The sequence below is a fragment of the Megascapheus bottae genome, chromosome 22 (assembly GCF_031878675.1).
Source record: "Megascapheus bottae isolate mThoBot1 chromosome 22, mThoBot2.hap1, whole genome shotgun sequence".
NCBI lineage: Eukaryota > Metazoa > Chordata > Mammalia > Rodentia > Geomyidae > Megascapheus > Megascapheus bottae.
The window spans coordinates 1,670,637-1,689,740 of record NC_143530.1 but is presented as its reverse complement, the minus strand read 5'-3'; the positions used below and the strand labels follow the sequence as shown (position 1 = coordinate 1,689,740).

The window sequence follows — 19,104 nt, the reverse complement described above, 5'->3', positions numbered from 1 at the left end:
TAGTGAGATACATTTATGTGGTTCTTTTTTTTGCCAGTCCTAGGCCTTGAACTCAGGGCCTGAGCACTGTCCTTGGGTTCTTTTTCTCAAGGCTAGAGCTCTACCACTTGAGCCACAGCACCACTTCTGTCTTTTTCTATGTATATGTGGTACGGAGGAATCGAACCCAGGTCTTGGTGCATGCTAGCAAGCACTCTACCACTAGGCCAAGCTCCCGGCCCCTGCGAGGTTCTTTTGATAGGACATTTACATACATTCTTGAGGCTCAGACATGACCTATGGCATGTTATAAACAGTATGTTTACAACAAGCATCAGCGATGCACAGGGTCATTAAATGTTCCATTGGCAAAGAAAACAAACACTCTCTGTACTAAAGAGATGAGGAACAAGTATTTAGAGACAGTAATTAAAAAATGTATATTTGGCATGATGTAAAACCTTTGGGCATGAAAAGAGATTCACCAGGAGGCAGCCAGGGTCAAGCCGTAGAGTGGTGGACTTCCTGTAAGAGCCGGTCAGCAAGTGGACCGGCCACTGCGGACAGCCACTGTCTGCCCCCACCCCCACCCTCATCCTCACTCGCTCCAGTCTTTGAGTGCCCAGTACAACATTCTCGGGCTGATCAGAGAAGCTTCCAGTGTCAGAAAGAGATCTTGAGCTCAGCAGACGTTCAGTGACCGAGTCGAAAGAGAGCCGACGCTTCGTAAGGTCAGACCTCAGGCACGGAGGGGCAGCAGTGCGGGGAAGCCGTGATGCCGTGATCCTCCGCCAGCATACCTCATTTTTCACTGTAAGGTAGATGTGGAGGCCAGGAATGTACTGCACAAACGAATGCAGCCAATCTTAGAAACAGTCTGAAGAATAGCCAGGAGAAACATTCTGAGAACCAGGTATAAATGGATGCTTCCATGGCGTTCACACAGAGACACTGGGAAAGCTCTAAGTCAAACCTTCTAATAGTTTTCCAGTTCCGTGGGACATGCGGCACATTTTATTTTCTTGGCCCCAATTCCTCCCCGGGCTGGAAGGGCTGGGGGTGGCGTTCAGGGCCGGGACGGCTCCAGCTGCCCCCAGACTCACCGGGCTGAGAAAGCCTCCTGTGATCTGTGAGCCAGAAGCCATGCGGCCCTGTGTTGTTCTGACACACGGCAAGTCTGTGCTGTGGAGCGAGTATCTGAGTCTGCTAGGAGCACGAAAGGACAATCTGCCCCAAACAGTGTGTAACCAGTGGACGGCTGTCTTAAATTCTCTCACACCGAACAGCTTATTAAAAGCCCTACAGCCATAGGGGCATCTTCATCGCCAGAGAAACTCTGTCTGCCTCTGTTAAACCATACCCAGTCTAATTGCCTCCATGGATTATTGCTCCTCCTCAGGCCAAGTATAAACTAATAAGTAAGCACAGAATGGAGCAAAATGGGTCTGTCCATTATCGTACCCAGTGTTTCCTCTTGGTAGGAAGATGAAGCTGCAGAAAGACCACCGTGCATTGGTAAATTATCCAGATGCATTTCTCCTCCTCACAACGACTGTAATACCCAGTCAATCTTTTAGATTACTTTGTCATATTGTCAACTCTTTGAGCATTTGCTAGTTTGCTATGTTTTATGTGCTCTTCGTTCTCCTAAATAGAGTGCAAGCTTTAGATTTATGAGTGGCACATTATGACATTCTGGCAAGTACTCAAAACTTAAAAACTTCACAAATGCTTAGCTGCATAATGAAAGTGACCCTTTTAGATAGATCTTTAATAATTCTATAATTCTAAGACCATTGACGTTTACTAGGCTATTAGCTGGATAATTATCACGTATTTCAGTCACTGGTGAGAGTGGTTGGCTACATGTAGAGAGTGCATTATTTTACAAGTGTGGAACAGGCCCGGCATAGAGAATTCCAGGAAATGACGAGCAAACCTCAAGTAAAATGTAGGTGCTCGATGGTGGATGGTCAGGGAGGCCACCTCATTCACTCTCTGATTTTCTTTTTCTTTTTCTTTTTGCCAGTCCTGGGCTTGAACTCAGGGCCTGAGCACTGTCCTTGAGCTTTCTCAAGGCTAGAGCTCCACCACCTGAGCCACAGCACCACTTCCAGGTCTTTGTGCATGCTAGGCCATCACTCTGCCACTAGGCCACGCTCGCAGCCCTCTGTGAGATTTTAGCATGATCTACTCTGCTCATGCCTTTCATCCAAATTTATGCTTTGGCAGAGCCGAGCCTGTGCCCTCATGAGTCACTGAGGTGGTTTGGGTCTATCTCCACGTGACCATAAAGCAAGGTGCCCACTGCCCACAGCGTCCACAGTCCACGTGAGACACGCTTCTCTCGTGATTTACTACTGCGCTGTACCAGCTGCTGTCAGAATCCCAGGGCAGAGGCACCCAGCCGAGCTCGCGCCCACGACCCCTGAATCAGGACGAACTTTCACATCCCAGACAGACCGCCGTGAAGCGGAGGTGAGCGGGGGTGAGCCACCCATGCGTGTGTCACCTAGAGCTGCAAGTGTGGGATTCAGAGCGCAGAATAGAGCATCCCTGGTGTGAGCGGATGGCAGTGTCCGACCCCGTGAACTCTCCACGCTGCTCCAGTAGGGCCGGCGCGTCTTCTCACTGTGCCGTGCTGCACAAGCCGCACTGCTCTGCCCGAGTCAGGGAGGTGACAGGACCCCGCGGGCTCCTTCCATCCCTCAGCAGTGGGGGCACCAGCGCCCACGCATTCGGGTGGGTTAGACCTCGAGGGGAACGCTTCACACTCGGAACTGTTAGAGAAGACACACCAGCTATCCAGAGGGCTGAGCACATCTGGACCGCCTGTTCTCCTCCCAGGTTTGGATGGGATCCCGCGGCCAAAGGTGCACCAGATTATTTTCTGGGAAGGCTTGGAGTTTGGTGGGGGTGAGGTATGGTCCTACTATGAGAGAGAGGTGAGAGATGGAGACACAGTGAGAGACAGAAGCAGGAGCCCAGCACAGCGCTAGGGAATTCGCTAGGGAATTCTCAGGAGTCCTCAGCAGACCAGAGCCCTCTCTGGCAGAAACCTTCCCTTAACATGACACTTAGAATGAAATTAGCATGCGAGAATTGGCAAACCTTGCAGTAAGTAAATATTCTTCTGTGACTGCTAGAATGAAAGAGAGAATTGATAGTAAAATTATCACCACCATTATAATACTCCTAAAATAATAGCAAACACAGGCAGGTGAATAGCCTGAATTCTCAAATCTACAACGCCACATTCCCTCCAAGTAGAAGAAAACATTAAACACAGTTACATAAACTGACTAGATATGGGTAGGCATGTGTAAAATGTTAATATTGTTCCAATGGAAACAAAGATTTATACTGCTGAGGATATCTAGCTGATTTTTTTCAAGGCAAGTTGATTTTATTATTAGAGAGCAGATGATGGCACAGAGATTGCTACCCAGAAACTCTTCAAGCCTGAATCAGTCCTTTCTTCACAGTCATTTTACTGGAAATCAACAAATGTACAAATGTCCCTTCCTACTTAAAATTATGAGATGACATATCCATGATTCATACATGGTAAATAAATGTAATTCCTGTCTGATTCCCACGACAATTAAAAGCAAAGACACCTCACGTCCTTCTTTTTAAGTGAAAAGGTGTTTTATAGTTCAGAATGAACATGTGCATTTTCTCTCTTTCTACCTGACGGTTGATTCCCCTGTAAGTAGAAAAGAGGTAAAGCAAAACACATAAATGCTACAAGGGCAGTCCTGTCCTCCGTGCAGAGTCTGCATGGCGTCCGAGGCAGGTGTGTGGGGAAAGACCACTTCCTGCTGCCTTTCTAGGGTTTTCTGCCTCTTCCACCGTGTGACGAAGAGTAGGATTCGATGGTGGGGATTGTCTTCCTCACACCTGAGCTGTGGACTGACCACTCTGTGGGCCTCCAAGGTCCACCGGGGCCTCCTGGGTGTGGCAGCCCCAGAGGTGGACCGGGCCCCAGCCAGACGGGGCCTGAGGGGGACCTGGACCCAAGGTGGACCGGTCCCGAGGCCAACGTGGGCCGTGTTCTCTCCACAGACGGTGTCGGTGTCCGTGTCCGTGCTGACGCTGAGCTGCATCGCCCTGGACCGGTGGTACGCCATCTGCCACCCGCTCATGTTCAAGAGCACGGCCAAGCGGGCGCGCAACAGCATCGTGGTGATCTGGGTGGTGTCGTGCGTGATCATGGTCCCGCAGGCCGTGGTCATGGAGTGCAGCAGCATGCTCCCGGGCCTGGCCAACAAGACGCTGCTGTTCACCGTGTGCGACGAGCGCTGGGCAGGTGAGCCGTGTGCCGCCCGGGCCCCCGACACTGCGTGCCACACCTTGAGCTCCACCTGGGCTCCTGAAAAAGACCTAGAACGGGGCCTGGTGTTAGAGTGCTTGCCCAGCAGGCACAAAGACCCCGGGTTCCACATACATACAGAGAAAAAAGCCGGAAGTGGTGCTGAGGCTCAGGTGGTAGAGCTCTGGCCTTGATCTCCTTATTAGAGTCACCTCTCCTAGTCTGAAAGTGTCATTTTCCTCGATTGACATTTCTGCACATGGGGCTCCTTATGGTCACATGTGGTAATCAGCCAATCGCACACTCCCTGACCACCCTGAAACACACCAGCCCTCGGTGGCCTCTGCTCCCCTCTGGTCAGCACTCTAAACTGTGGCCACGGGGGTGAGAAGGACAGAGGGTTACCTGTCAAATCTCAGGGCGGTCTGAGGCAGACTCACGACTTCACAGGCAGTAGATTTCCAGGGAATATCCTGGGGTAATGAGGGCCAAAATCTGCAGGCATAATAGTCCTGTTCTGCACTGGGGTCATGGAATGAGAGCCTATGCCAATACCAGGCTCAAAATAAAACAAAGCAGAGCAAAACAAAAGCAAGCTCTTGCTTTGTATTCCATCTCCATTACACTGAGCCACTGGTGTCTGTGTCTGTGGCACATCTGGCATGGAGACACGGAGTCCAGCCCTGGATTGTGGCCAAGGTGCCACCCTGCTGGGCTGTGCTCACGTGTGAGGAGACACAGGAAGCTTCTCCAGCGTTAAGAGCAATGCACAGTGAGGAGAGTCCGTGCCAACTGCGTACAAAGCCCTGGGCTCACTCCTAGCACCCAAAGAACAAGAACAGAATGGATCCAGCAGTAAACATACCTTACATAGAGTGTTAAAATATTAATATTAAGCCACAAGACCAACCATCAAATGATTGTGTCTAATAAATGTCCTCTCTCTGTGCATTAAGGATTAATGATGAATTCCACAGTCACTACAACCCGGAGGTAGTTGTGCTGAGACGGGAGGTGCATACAAAAGAAAATGCCCACACTGCCATAAAAACCAAAGGCCTCCAAATTCTCCCTTTCATGAAGAATCCAGGCACACGGTCTGTGCAGAGACACACGATGCTAAATGACTGCATGTTTTCCAGTCATTCAACACAGTAGCACAAAGTGCCTTCTGTTCTCGCCCCACTGTGCCCAGACTTGATCAAGTCCCCTCGCTGGAAGCACTGAGACCCCAGCTGGATGGTCTGAATCAGTTAGATTAAGTCAAGCCTAATGAAAGGCTATCACTAGTGATCACCTGACTTCCAGAAGCCTGTGCAGGGCTGGGGGGCATAGGGGGGGAGTCCACGGGGTGGGGTGGGGATGTGAATTATTTCCTGTAGCGTGTTAATAATGTCCTGTAGAAGGTAATTCTGTATCTGAAGGGAAATGCTCAGAAATGTCTCTATTAAAAATCAAGAGCCAGCTGACCCCTTGCCTTCCGTCCCAGGCGACGTCTACCCGAGGGTGTACCACACCTGCTTCTTCCTGGTGACCTACGTGGCCCCGCTGTGTCTCATGGTGCTGGCGTATCTGCAGATCTTCCGGAAACTCTGGTGCCGGCAGGTAGGTGAGACAGCGTTGGCCTCTGGCGGGGCAGAAGGCGCCCAAGGCAGTGCCCGTCCGCTCTGCTCCTCCCTAGCGCCTGTATGCGCCCACCTCGCCTTTGCCTTCCACTGACGTTGAGGGAAGGTCTGCAGTCCTGCCTTGAGTACTTGAAATTCCCATCTCGGTGATTATTTGAGGTGATTTTAGTCCCGGAGGCACAGGACTGATTTAGCTTTTAATGAGCAATAGCGAATAAAAATCCACTCTGCGTGTCCTGAGTCTCCAAGTCTAAACGGCTGGATTTTATGAGGTTTGTACAGCACCGTTCAGCCTCTGAGTTCAGTCTCTACCTTCAGAGAGTTCATTTCTAGAAAAGCAGAAAAATCAGGCATCACTCGAATTTTCAAACAGGTGTGCCCTCTGCCTTGGTGTAACTGCCGTTGGTTAGAGAATCCTGCTGCATCCATGAAGCCAGCGCGCATTCTCACCATCCATCCGTCCTGTGCCTTGGTGCATCTGTCTTTCACGGGACTCTGCTTTCAGTCTACATCTCCAGTGATGGACGATCTAGAGAAATCACATGCACTCACTCAGAGAGAAAAATCCCCCCGGCAACAGAAGCCCAGGGGCCCCTAGCAAAGGGGTACAGAGGGTGCAGGTGAACCTTAATGACCTGAAGAAAAATCACCAACGAAAACAGAATAGACTTACAGAGCGTGGACAACTAAAGTGGCTCAGATTCTTGTGTTTCACAAGTTGCACCTTGAAACAGCAGAATGCTTAAAAGATATGTGTTCACCATTTCTGCAGTTATTGCCCTGAGTTTGTCATCTGAGTGCAGAGCCATGCAGCTTGTCTCTCCCTTGACACAGTCTTCAGAACAGGGGAGACTTGCCGTTTGCTCAAATATTACATGCCTTTTATTTGGCCCTTGAGGATGAGTCTCCATTTGCAACGAAGTCCACTCTTGCTTTGTGAGGCATTTTTCAAGGTCATGTTTTACCGAATCGTCTTGTGTGTGAACAATCCAGCCGTCCATCACACAAGGCCCAAAATGTCTCCTTGTCTGGGTTTGCAAATAAGGCACGGCTCTCGTGACCTTGCAAGTGCAGCCAGGGGCTCCGTTTATTAAATTTGGATTTCCCAAGTTCTTCAACTGAAACAAAGACGCATAAAAACCAACCCACAACGTAGGCATCACAGATGGGAACAAGTCTAACAGATGGCTGGGCTTCAGTGCTCCCCGACTTCTCTACCTGACCCTGCAGCCAGGGCTGCATCTCAAGGGTCTCTGCTGTGGCGGCATCCCTCAACCTGGCCGCCAGCGATGCTGCCGTGAAACACGCTTGTGGTCTACACAATAATTCCAGTTTGCACGTGTTTTAAAACAATGGTAGCTCCGCTCCAGCCCAAATTTATGCTGAGCACTGCAATAACCTAATGTCCACCAACTTTCCATTGGCCCAAGCATGACTTATGTTTACCCTTGGTCCCGGAGAGGGGCCATGTTCTTGACAGAGAGATACCTACCCATCCTGGGGTGGCTGTAGGCGGAAAAATACTACGAGAACAGATAATGGGTGGATTTGCCCTGTCCCACTGGCTTCCCAGCCTCGCCTGCATCTGAGGAACAGTGGCCATTTATAAAATATTTTCACTATACCAAACAATTTCCTTTAAATTTAAACTTGTGCTCAACTTTGCCAATTGAAAGATAAATTCAAAACTGCATTGTAGGTTTAGAAGTAATCCACATATTCTTTCTGATGAATTGTTCTGGTCAGTAGAAGCCTCGCGGCTCAGAAGATTTGCAGTTATGCAGCCCGATAATGAAACTAAAATATTTACAAAACAGATTGGAAAGGATAATAGCAAGTGGATCTGGGCTCACTTCAGCAGCCACAATAAAGTAAATTAACCCCACATGGGTAATTATGTAGACTTCTGCTTGAGCAATTCTCCATTCCCAACTGTCAGTGTCCATAAACAGAGTTGCTGGTGCTCTGTGAGCACCGGCCCAGCGAGCAAGCCATCAAGCAGAGATCCTGTCCCATTTGCTTGAAATCGCAGAGGTGTGCAAATCTGTTGTCTACTCTGAGATTTAGAGAGCTAACTACGTGTCCTGGTTTGACTTCTCGAGAATTTCATGCCTCATTGAAAGAATCAGTCCATTCTTTGGTAGAACCAGTTATTTAAGTTCTCTCTTTGACAGTATGATGCAGGGGACTCAGAAAACTGCAAGCCATTCTCTATAATGCCTGTTTTTAAGAACTTTGTATTTGGGGCTTGGCGTGGCCTCTTGTGCGCATGACAGCATGTTTTCCAGGCCCAAGCCTCTGGAGAATGTAGCACCTACATACCTACATTTGAACCATCATAAGAGCTGCTTCCAATCCACAACAGACATGTTTATCAAGCACTGGAGGGGATGGGGAGGGGGAGGCCAAATCCTGTAAGGCTATGAGAGTCAACTTTCCAAAGATTTTGAAAGACCTTACTCTTTTCAGCCCTTCTCTCCATCTCTTGCTCTGCTCTGCATTCTTCAAAGGAATCACGAGGATGGGGGGAAACGGGGAGCATGTTAGGAATTTACACAGACAGAACCAAAAGACAGTCACTCAAATCACACACAGAACTAGAGCTCGAGCCAAGGTAAACACAAAAGATAGCATGTGTGATACCTGTGTGTAGTTCTTGCATATGTAGATTAAAAGGCAATGGTTTACAAAACTGTGAAGGTGTTGGTCTACCAACACCTAATTCAATTCATAGGTAAGGCGGAGAGGGAGGGACAAAGCTATGTTAGAGGAGAGACTGTTGTGATGTACTGTTGAGATTAAACAGGCACCAATCGAGGCAGCGTGTGTAGACTGAGCTGTAAACCCCAGTAACACCACTAAGGAAGTGTTTGAAAGTGACTGAGTCTGACCCGGGGGAAGCTGAGGAGGGCGGTGGGGGGGGGGGAGCTCCATCCTGGTGAAGGTCGCTGGCTCAAGCGAAGCTCCAGGTCCGTTAGTATTTCTGATGCAGGGACCCCACTCTCCATTTTCTTTTGGCTGACCCTTTCCGGTCCTGGCGGAAGCCCCAGGGTGCAGAGCACTGTTCTCTCCTTCTGGGAGCACTCCACCATGGCATCACAGGAGTTTAAATGACGTCCCAGATCCCTGTGAAGCAGTCGAGGCCATCCAGCAGTTCATGCTGCAGCTCTGTCCCGGCGTCATGGCTGCTTCTCTTCCCGTGTCACACTTATACTCCCTGAACAGAGACGTGCAGAGGAGGAGACGCTGTCAGACCCATCCCCATCCCGGGAGCTGGATCACCCTGACGGGGAGCAGAGCACGACGCCTGGGCCTGCAGACGGGGAGGAGGGGATGGGCTGGGCTCTGGCAGGCGGGTGTCCCCTCGTACCACATCCCAGACACGGCCGGACTGGACGCTGAGCCGTGTGAACGGAGCCGTGGTGGCCGTGGCTGCGCTCTGGTGTGCTGTCCTCTCCAGGGCTGGACTAACTCGCTTTCCTGCTGCACCAGCTTCCCACCTTCATGACGGAGCCTGACGGGAAGCGGACAGGCCCTGGCTGTGTCTCAGGACTCTCACAGATTCTGCTCAGTGCCGAGACGTGGCGGGACAGACAACACTTCCATAAGCCCAGATCGCAAACCACAGACTTCCTAGACGGTTGCCCCTTCCGGTCAGCGATGGGCTGTGTCCGAGGCGAGCCACCAACACCAGGCAGAGCCGACCAAGCCCTGGCTCTCCAGGCGGCAGATGGCGGCAGAGAGGGTTGGACGGAGGGTCCCTCAGGGCTCCTTCTCGGCTGGGTCCTCCTGTCTGATGAGCTGGGGCAGGGCTGCAGCGTTAGGATCTCTAATGGAGAACGCGCCGCCCTCCTGAACACCGACCCCTTTCCAATGTGCTCCTCCAGCTAACCCGGCCACACAGCCTCCGATGGAGGGGGACGCAGTCAGGCACCCCCGAACCCCACGGCTCCTCTGCTTGCAGATTCCGGGAGCCTCATCGGTGGCTCAGAGGAAATGGAAGCCTCTGCAGTCTCAGGGGCCGGGACGCCAGCCCAGACCCCGCGTCAGCGCCATGGCCGCGGAAATCAAGCAGATCAGAGCCCGGAGGAAAACGGCCCGAATGCTCATGGTGGTGCTGGCCGTGTTTGCCATCTGCTACCTGCCCGTCAGCATCCTCAACATGCTGAAGAGGTGGGGGGGTGCCTGGGGGGAGGGGAGGGGGGAGGGGAGGGGCACCGCCAGCCTGGCAGTTAGCAGCTCTGGTGGCTGTGGTGGTGACAGGGGACGGGGTGGTGGGTGGAGGGGGCAGGGGTCAGGGGCCGCGGGCACGTCTAGTCCAGGCCCTGCCCACCTCCGGGTGTGAGGAGGGAAGAGCGCGGCCCAGCGCACCTCCTCCTCCTCCCTGCACCCCCGGCAGGCTCCGCTGTCCCCTTCCCTCCGCAGAGTCTTCGGCATGTTTGCCCACGCGGAGGACAGAGAGACGGTGTACGCCTGGTTCACCTTCTCACACTGGCTGGTCTATGCCAACAGTGCTGCCAACCCCATCATCTATAACTTCCTCAGTGGTGAGTGCTGCCCACACGCTTCCGCCCTGACGAGCTCGGGAGCCAGGCCCCACTGTGACACTGCGCTGTGTGCAGTCACATGGCTGTCTGTGTTTGGTGATATGTAAGGCAGGTCCTACTACGTAGGCTCAACTGGCGTCCAACTCGGGCCTCCATCCCCTCCTCGGAGGGCTGGGGCTGCAGGTGTGAGCCGCCAGGCCTGCCTTGAGGAGGGCGTGGACTTCTGGCCACCTGACCCACGAGAGAAAATGACCCACGTTACGTGGTCCTTGTAAAACCCAACACGCGTTCAAACAAGAAGCGAAGGATGGCGGTGAGGAGTCGGGAGCACCCGCTCCCCGGGGCTGGCAGAGCTTCCTGCTGGAAGGCTTCTCTTCCACGGCTTCTGGGTGGCCTTGTGCTGGTGTCCTTTGGTGGACGAGGGAGGACGAGGACTGGAGCGGCCCAGGGCCTCTCCCCAGGGTTCATGCTGACCTCGGGAATCTCCCTGAGGCCGCAGGTGGCCTAGTGTCCAGTGGTGGAAAGCTTTCCCTCCCTCCTCTGTCTGTCTGTCTGTCTCTCTGTCTCCCTGCTTTGCCAGGAAAGTTTCGGGAGGAATTCAGAGCTGCATTTTCTTGCTGCTGCCTGGGCGTGGGCCCTGGCCAGGAGGACCGGCTGGCCGCGGGCAGGACCAGCACGGAGAGCCGGAAGTCCCTCACCACGCAGATCAGCAACTTTGAGAACTTGTCCAAACTCTCCGAGCAAGTCCTGCTCACCAGCTTGAGTCGCCTCCCCACGGGCAACGGCGCCGGCCCGCTGCAGAGCTGGTAGAGCCCGCGCCGCCCGGCCCGCGCCTTTTACGGAGAACCTCTGTACATGGTTCTCTTACCCCTGGGAGCAGAGGGTAAGATGATTGTTGCCCCCTCCCCATTTAAAAAAAACAAAACCAAACTGTTATGGCTCTTTGGAAATTTCAAAAAGAGCAAGTCAGTTTAAAACAATTTCTCAATGTTTGGCTTCAACACATTTGGAAGTTCAAGCTTTGGCTCAACTTATGTGAGGCTATTTCACTTTGACATTAAAACCTGCATCGATTCAAGGAACACTTCTCATTTTCATTGCAATCCCTAGTTCTTTTTTTAATCACCTGTTTAAACAGCTGGTGAAAAATTGTCAAAGGTTATTTGACGATTTACTCTTGGCTGCAAAAAAGAAGCAGCTAGTATGAATCCCCAGGTGACAAGAGACATATGTCTAGTTGACTTAATTTTTTTTTTCAAAAAGTCAAAGATTGTCATTATAAAGTGACTTCTGAGAGAGTATTTACAGAGAAGTGTACTGTTCATAGACATTTAACAGCTAACTTTCAACATCGCATAAGATAGAGGCTACCAAACGTTTTGTTCCACCGATATCAACACTTACTCAATTTTCTCAGGTCTGAAGCTTCGTTGTCTCTCATATTTCTTGTCCAGCACATAACCACTAATATTCTATGTAAATTACGTGCAAACTACTAAAATGAATACAAATTTCCACCTGTAAGAAAATACTTTTAATATTTAAAAACAAGGGGACAACATCACATTGTAATGTTCTTCTACCCCACAAATGAAATTGCTTGTCTGAATGAATAGAACAGAGCGTGCCAGTGGCAGGGGGTAGGGAAGGTGCTTGAAGACTCGTCTTCTGTGCTCCGAGGTGGCTCACTTCTGGTCGGGCAGGCACAGTGACCAGGTTTGACTCTCCTCCGACCCCCATAAACGATGTACAGTCTGACATGGGGGCACAGACAGCTGGAGCGGTGGGGTCTTGCTCAGAGCAGAGCGGTGAGGCAACCAGGAAGCATGGCAAGGACCAGAACACAGAGATGTACCGTAGAGGTGTACCCCTTAATGTTTTCACAGAGACGAACCGTAGAGGTGTACCCCTTAATGTTTTCACAGAGACGAACCGTACAGGTGTACCCCTTAATGATTTCACAGACGAACCATAGAGGCGTACCTCTTAATGTTTCCAACTCCGTGTTCTCATTTCAGAGAAAAGCAGAACAGCAAAGCTATCCACTGTTCGTTCTCCATCTTGGAATGTAAGGTTTTTACTGGGTGCCTTTTCGCACTCAAGGGCAAGGCGGTCGTTTTACACAAGGCCTCTTGCTCTGTTAGGCATCTGCACTGTCAATCAAAGCAAGACTTCAGAAGTCTCTCCTTTCTCCCTCCCCTTGGACATTCGAGAATTTTTTTTGTTTCATGTATGCTGCATGAAAGGAGAGGTACACTTTTCAGAGTGTGATGAAAGGGAGCACTTTAATTCGAAGGTAACTTTGAATTGTGCGAGCAATATGCCTTAATAGCCAAGGAACAGGTTAGAGTAGCAAGTAGTCATGTAAAGTATATATGTGCAGTCCTTGTTATTGGGAGGGGGCGGGGTGAGAGGGGGAGGAGACTGACATGGTGTGTGACAGACCCGGTCAGAATTACTTTTTTCTAAGCCGGATTTCCAAAGTGTGATTACAGAACCAGCAACGCCGGCAGCTCCCAGGAACTTTCTACACTGCCCTGGACCCACGCAGACAGAAGCCTTTGGGGTTGGGGTGGGTCTGTGTGTAGTTCTCGGCCTTCTGGGTGACTCTGGAGTTTTTGTGTTAAGATCCGAAACCACTCTACGTCTTCTGGGATCCGTTTATTAGCCCATGTGGAATAAGGTTTCTCACCACACCAGAACTGCCACCATCTGCCCTCAACCCGGTTGGAGAGCTGAAGGAAGAGACAGTAGTTATGGGTGACATCTTGCTCAGAGATTCTGGCTTCCAGGGTAAGAGCCACGGGGCAGCAAGCCCAGCCCGTGGGCGACATGGAGGAAGGCCTGGCCTGGGACACTCTGCCATGGGGTCAGCAGAACTTCTCAACCCTCATGCTTCTGTCTCTAATTTCATCTGCCCAACTCGGAGCGGGGCGGAACCAGGTGACTTTGAATGTTTCCTGGAAGGAAACAACTGTAAAAATACTTCAAAGGAACTCGGGAAATGAGCAGCCAGACGATGTATACACCACCCGTGCACAGACCCAGGAAATGTGGACGAGACCAGGGCTCGGTCTGGTTTTCTTCCTAAGATAAATGGGGAAGAATTAGAAGGCTCCGAATTCTGTCAGTGCTACTGAGAAATAAAAGGGTCAACCTCTTACCTCACTATGTGCTAGAACACACATGAGAAGACTTGGTATAAAGAGTTTTTGTTGGAACTTATGGTGTCCATCAGACATATTTATTTTTTTCTGCTATATTTCGATGATTTAATGTAAGATGTCAACCTCACTGAAATTTTGTTGTACGTACTGATGCGATCATGATTTTATGTGCTAGAGAACATGTTTAAACTTCATTATTTTTAGATTTTTTTACAAAACCATTAAAACCTGGGTATTTTACTTTATGTACTCCTGGGAAAAGATGACTCTCATTTTGTGAGAAAAAAATACTTAAAAATTTTTCAAAGTTTGTAGAGTTCATGGATATTAGATACCTGTTACAAATTGTTGAGAAGTTAATTGCAAACGGGTTAGGGATGAAGATATTAAATTTGCTCTCAGCATACACTGTTTTCATGAATACGGTATATATGCTGGAAATCTTTGAATCTCTACAATCTGAGAATTTAAAAAAATGAGATAATCAAATGGCAAAATCCGACTTATTTCTTGACCCAGATTGAAAGAGGACTCTGATTACTGTGAAACGGGCACAATAATGCCATATTTTACACTCAATATAAATTCACAATAGTAGTCAACTGCACTTCAACAAAATCAGACTCGTCATTACAATAAAAGAGGCTTTAGAGGAATTGATTTTTCTACTCCCTACAAGTCACAAGTCAAGCAAAACGAGCAACAAACGAACACGTTTCATTAGGTTATGATCCAGTAGTTCTCAAATTGCATGGAGCAAAAAAAAAAAGACTTTTAGAACCAATAGATAAGCAGGGAAATATCAATTTAGGCCTGTCTATTCCGTTACTTTACACCTACAAAGGCATGAAAAGTGCTATTTTCTCTACACCTACAAAGGCATGAAAAGTGCTATTTTCTCTCAAAGCCCATTGGGAATCTTTTTCTACATAATTACTCCTACTGAGAGTAGGGGGTGGGGCAGACGCCACTTCCCCCCTCAAGTTGCCACGTATTTGTATTCTTTTCAACTTTCTTCAGAACTTTTGGAGTTAGAATGTCTTCTCAGTTTCTCATGCAATGTGTTTCTATAAGTGTTGTATCTGCGTCTGTAACACGTGGACTGTCAAACAATTACATTACAGAGTGCTCTGTGACTGGCTGACTATGTCCCCATCACCAAGCCTCTCGTCAGACCCAAGGTACTCACAGCCATGTGTACCATGAAGATGCCGTGTGTGTGTGTGTGTGTGTGTGTGTGAGAGAGAGAGAGAGAGAGAGAGAGAGAGAGAGAGAGAGAGAGAGAGAGAGAGAGAGCGCATGTGTGGGAAGCATGCATTACATGTGTGTACTGCTGTGACCTGGCCATGGTCCTCTGGGAATAACACTTTGCACTCACACTGCCCTCTCTGTGGTCTGAAAAATATTGTTGGTATCGGTCAGACGAATTGGTTACTCGCTCATAATTAGTGTCAAAGCCTTGCGGGTGTGGACTGAGTTAAGCCCTCCAGGCCAGTACTTAATATTCAAATAATTGTTTTCCCAATATGTTTATATAACCAAGGCTAATCATGATACAAAAGGTTTTTAATATTGTTTCTAAGAGGAGAAAAAAGGTCAAGATGAAGACTGACATATTTCATGAAAGTTAGGTAACATCACCCCCATAGCTTTTATCTGAGTCAGAGGTTTAATTTGGTTTGTTTTTAAAGTTTTCCTATAAGTTGATGTACAGAGGGGTTACAGTTACATAAATCAGGGAATGGGTACATTTCTTTTTGAACAGTGTCACTCCCGCCCTCACTTTCTCCCCCTTCCTTCCCTAACTGCCCCCTCCCAGTTGTAGAGTTCATTTTAACCAAGGTGTCTGGTGAGGATTACTGTAGTATTGGTTCACCCCTTCTCACCTTTTCTGTGATCTCCCTTCCCTTCTCCACATCAGATAAACTTATATACAAAACTAACGTGCAGAAATCAAAAAACAATGACAAGAGGCAATAAACCAAAGTTGGGGGGGAGAAGATAAAAAGGAAATAGGCTGGTTTTGACTGAGAAAGTGATGACCACATGATTTTAGCGGATGTGGGGTTATGTAAACACCTCTCAGTTGCCCGGTCCTCGTGGATATGGTCATTGTTGTCGTCATGCAAAGTCCTCATCCTGCACTGGGAAAAGCGCCCTTAGAGCCTCAACAGCCCGGGGCCCAGGGAGGGTAGCATTCCAGTGTGCCCTTTCCAGCGTGCCCATCTTACCCTAACCGGCCCCCGCCAGCTTATGCAGTGAGTTCTCACGTCCACTTCAGTCTTTGAAAGCCTACCGTTCTTCATCTAGCTCACTCTTCCTTATCTTCCAGCTGGGTAACTAGTTCTCTCCACTCTTGCAAATATTCGGGTGCCATCCTTCTGTTTTTCTACAGTCTGTCTCCCAAGATATCTTCCTCCCTCCCTTCCTCCCTTCCTTCCTTCCTTCTCTTGGTTTTTGTTTGGCACGTTTCTAATATCATTCATAAAGTTATAGTGATTTGGAGCAAGGGTGCAGTATAGGCTTGCACATGACCAAAATTCTTTGTCATTTTTCCCTAAGAGTCAAAGGCGCCTGACTATGAAATCCATTTGGGATTCAGCACTTCCACCCACCATCTTGTCTTTACTTTTAAGAACTTGAACATTTATGTTCATTGTTTTAAATAATGAGTTGCCCATTTCAATGGCAGCTACAGCTGGGCAGGTTTTTGTTTGTTTCTTTGTTTTCCACCTTAGGCATCCTCTGGTTACATCCATCTACTGAGGATGAGAGTCGCTGAATGGACTGTGCTTACTGTACTCTGATGTATGGGAAGATAGGAGCACCTCCTCCTTGATCATGAAGATGGGTGGTGTGGTAATTTTCTTTTTCTATGAAGGATTTTTTTATTAAAGAATTTATTAACATCGATTTTTACATCATATTTCAAATGACATGTTTAACAAACAAGTGTTCAGGAGGGGAATCTCTATAATCAAAATTAGGCTAAGTGTTTGTATATCATAAATACATATTAATTTATGAAATAAAACATTATATCTATAGAGTCATAGAGTCTATGTAGCTGTGTTTATATTTCCCATACCATGTCCATAGTGTTGGGTATGCAAATATTGAGTCCTCGCTCTCGTACTATTTGGATCTAATAGCCACATATTAAGGATACCATGCGCCTTATGAAAGGACTTTTGCCATCAGCTCTGGCTTGAAAGAATCAACTACAGTAACTAAAGTATTTTTATTAGAATACTGCCTTTCTCTATAGACATTTGGAGAGTCTTTTATTAACTATATTGCACCAGCTCTGAGCACTCTACTCCCCACGCATGAAAATGTGTTCTTATTCTTAAGGGCACTCTGTTAGAAGGAATTGTGGTTATTTTTACTAATATATACATATATAATCTGAATATTGGGCTGTTGTCAGGAGCCACAGGACTCTCAGTTACTTCCTACTCCGATATTGTGCCTTCTTTTGACTTACTTTGAATCTCTTTGAACTGAAACAATACCACAGAGTTCAGAAGTTCCAGACCGAAAGCACTCTCCTTATTCCATGAAAGGAAAATTCAGTTCCAACAGTCCGGGTGCCATGACTCACCCCTGTAACTCACCTCCCCCAACAAAGCTGTAGACACAAGTCAGAAGAACCCTGGTTGAAGGCGGGCCCTGAGCCAAAGAGGGACCCTATCCAAAACGGAATTAAAGTGAAGGGACGGGAAGCATGGTTCCAGGAATAGAGCATCTTCCAAGGACACACAAGCCCGATTCAAACTCTTATGCCACAAAAATAGAGAAAACAGCCATCTGTTTTGGGTTAACAATATTCTCTCTATTCCTGTGAGAGTTTCTGCTTTACATGTCACTCAGTGGCACCAGGTTAAATCCAGCCCCATGTGTAACTTGTTCAGGAAACCATCTCTCTGTCTATTGCCAAAGTGTCTGGTTTTATGATGACACTGATCTTAAAGCTTTCTGTTTTCTTAAATCCATGGTCTCTTTAGATGTTCCCTTAATAAGATTGTTTTTGTTAAGGTTAAACATTCATGAATTATTTACTCTTTTTTAAATAACTAGTAATGTTTGATTAACAATGTTTGATTGAACATTTCAATCTGAGGAATTTAGAACTTCACCTATTAGAGAATTCTCAATATTTTAAAAGCACAGCAGGATTATGCTTCGACTAGAGATATCTGTAGTAGGCCTCTGAAACAGTGAGAGTATCTTTTTTCCTTTTCTTGTTTTTTTGTCAGTCGTGAGACTTGAACTCTGGGCCTGGGCGCTGTCGCTGAGCTCTTCAGTTCAAAGCTACCACCCTACCCTTGAGCCAAGCCCCACTTCCCATTTTCTAGATGTTAACTGGAGATAAGAGTCTCAGGTCCTTTTGTGCCTAGGCTGGCTTTGAACCTTGATCCTCAGATCTCAGCCTCCTGAGTAGCTAGGATTACAGGCGTGAGCCACCACGCCTGGCTGAGAGTTTTTAATAAAATGTTAAAATAAGCATGATTCTTTTGCATTACTGTGCCCCAATAAAGACATCAACCAATGTGTGTGCCATTTACTGTTAGCTAGTGCAAATCTAATCGTGCATAAGCAATTAAAATGCTACTTTTATTTTATTTAAAGTAGAAGTGTATGTCAGTGGTAAAAGGAGGGATTTCATTGTGACAGTTCCCTCGCACATAGAAGATACCTCAGCTAAACTGCCACCCCTCCTGCCCCCCATCCTCCCCACCTCCCATCCTCCCCTGTGTGCTTAGTGACCCGTCATCAGGTGTGGTGGCTCTGTCTCCCACACGTGTGGTAGTACTGCAGCCTCTCCTTGGCCGCGCTCCTCCCGTTGGAGCTGGGGTTCTTGGCCCAGCTCTCCTTTGGACTATCTGGGCATCCTGCAAATGCTTTCCAAGGGTGCTTGAGTGCTGACTTCCTTTCCATGTTAACCTCACCATAGCCAGGATTCCCGGTGCAGCTGCAACCCTTCCTGCACCCTTTTCCCCTGGGATTTTCACCGGAAGTGCAGACCCACTTGGGTTGGGTGGGGTAGGGTTGCAGCTCAGAGACTGAGTCTCCTGGTGCAGACACAGCCTCCGGGTTCAGCTGCTCCCTCATCCCCTTGCACCTTGAGGAGAACATCTGCCTGTCTGCCTCTAACTTGAGTCATCTGCACTTCCCTCCCGTCCCTGTCCTTATCTGCCTGCCAGACACTCAGGAAATGTCAACACCGTCACATTTTCCTAAGAGCTCTGCTCCACCCTCCGTTCTTCACCTGCCAAGGAGCCGCGTTCCAGGGCTTGGTTCCACTCACCAGCCTTCTTCCGCTGTAAAGAGATTGCTTTAGAGAAACATCCCAAGGCTTCAGAATTCCTGGAATTCCTACGCCCTGTGGCAGAGCGTATGAGCAGATTTCTGCCCAGATTTGGTGTCCGGGAGACTCGGGTTTTCTTGCTTTTATCTTCAGACCATTT

At 48.5% G+C, this 19,104-nt stretch overlaps 1 protein-coding gene across 1 annotated transcript in view; it reads left to right on the top strand.

Moving 5' to 3' along the window:
• Positions 1-12,830, top strand: part of Hcrtr2 (hypocretin receptor 2) — a 57,337-nt gene extending 44,507 nt beyond the window's left edge. Inside the window, exons 5-9 of the mRNA XM_090356505.1 lie at positions 4,048-4,291; positions 5,784-5,899; positions 9,884-10,092; positions 10,345-10,466; positions 11,047-12,830. Coding sequence (XP_090212631.1) covers positions 4,048-4,291; positions 5,784-5,899; positions 9,884-10,092; positions 10,345-10,466; positions 11,047-11,276 — 921 coding nt within the window. The 3' untranslated portion in view covers positions 11,277-12,830. The remainder of the gene's footprint in view (positions 1-4,047; positions 4,292-5,783; positions 5,900-9,883; positions 10,093-10,344; positions 10,467-11,046) is intronic.
• Positions 12,831-19,104: the final 6,274 nt, after the last annotated feature.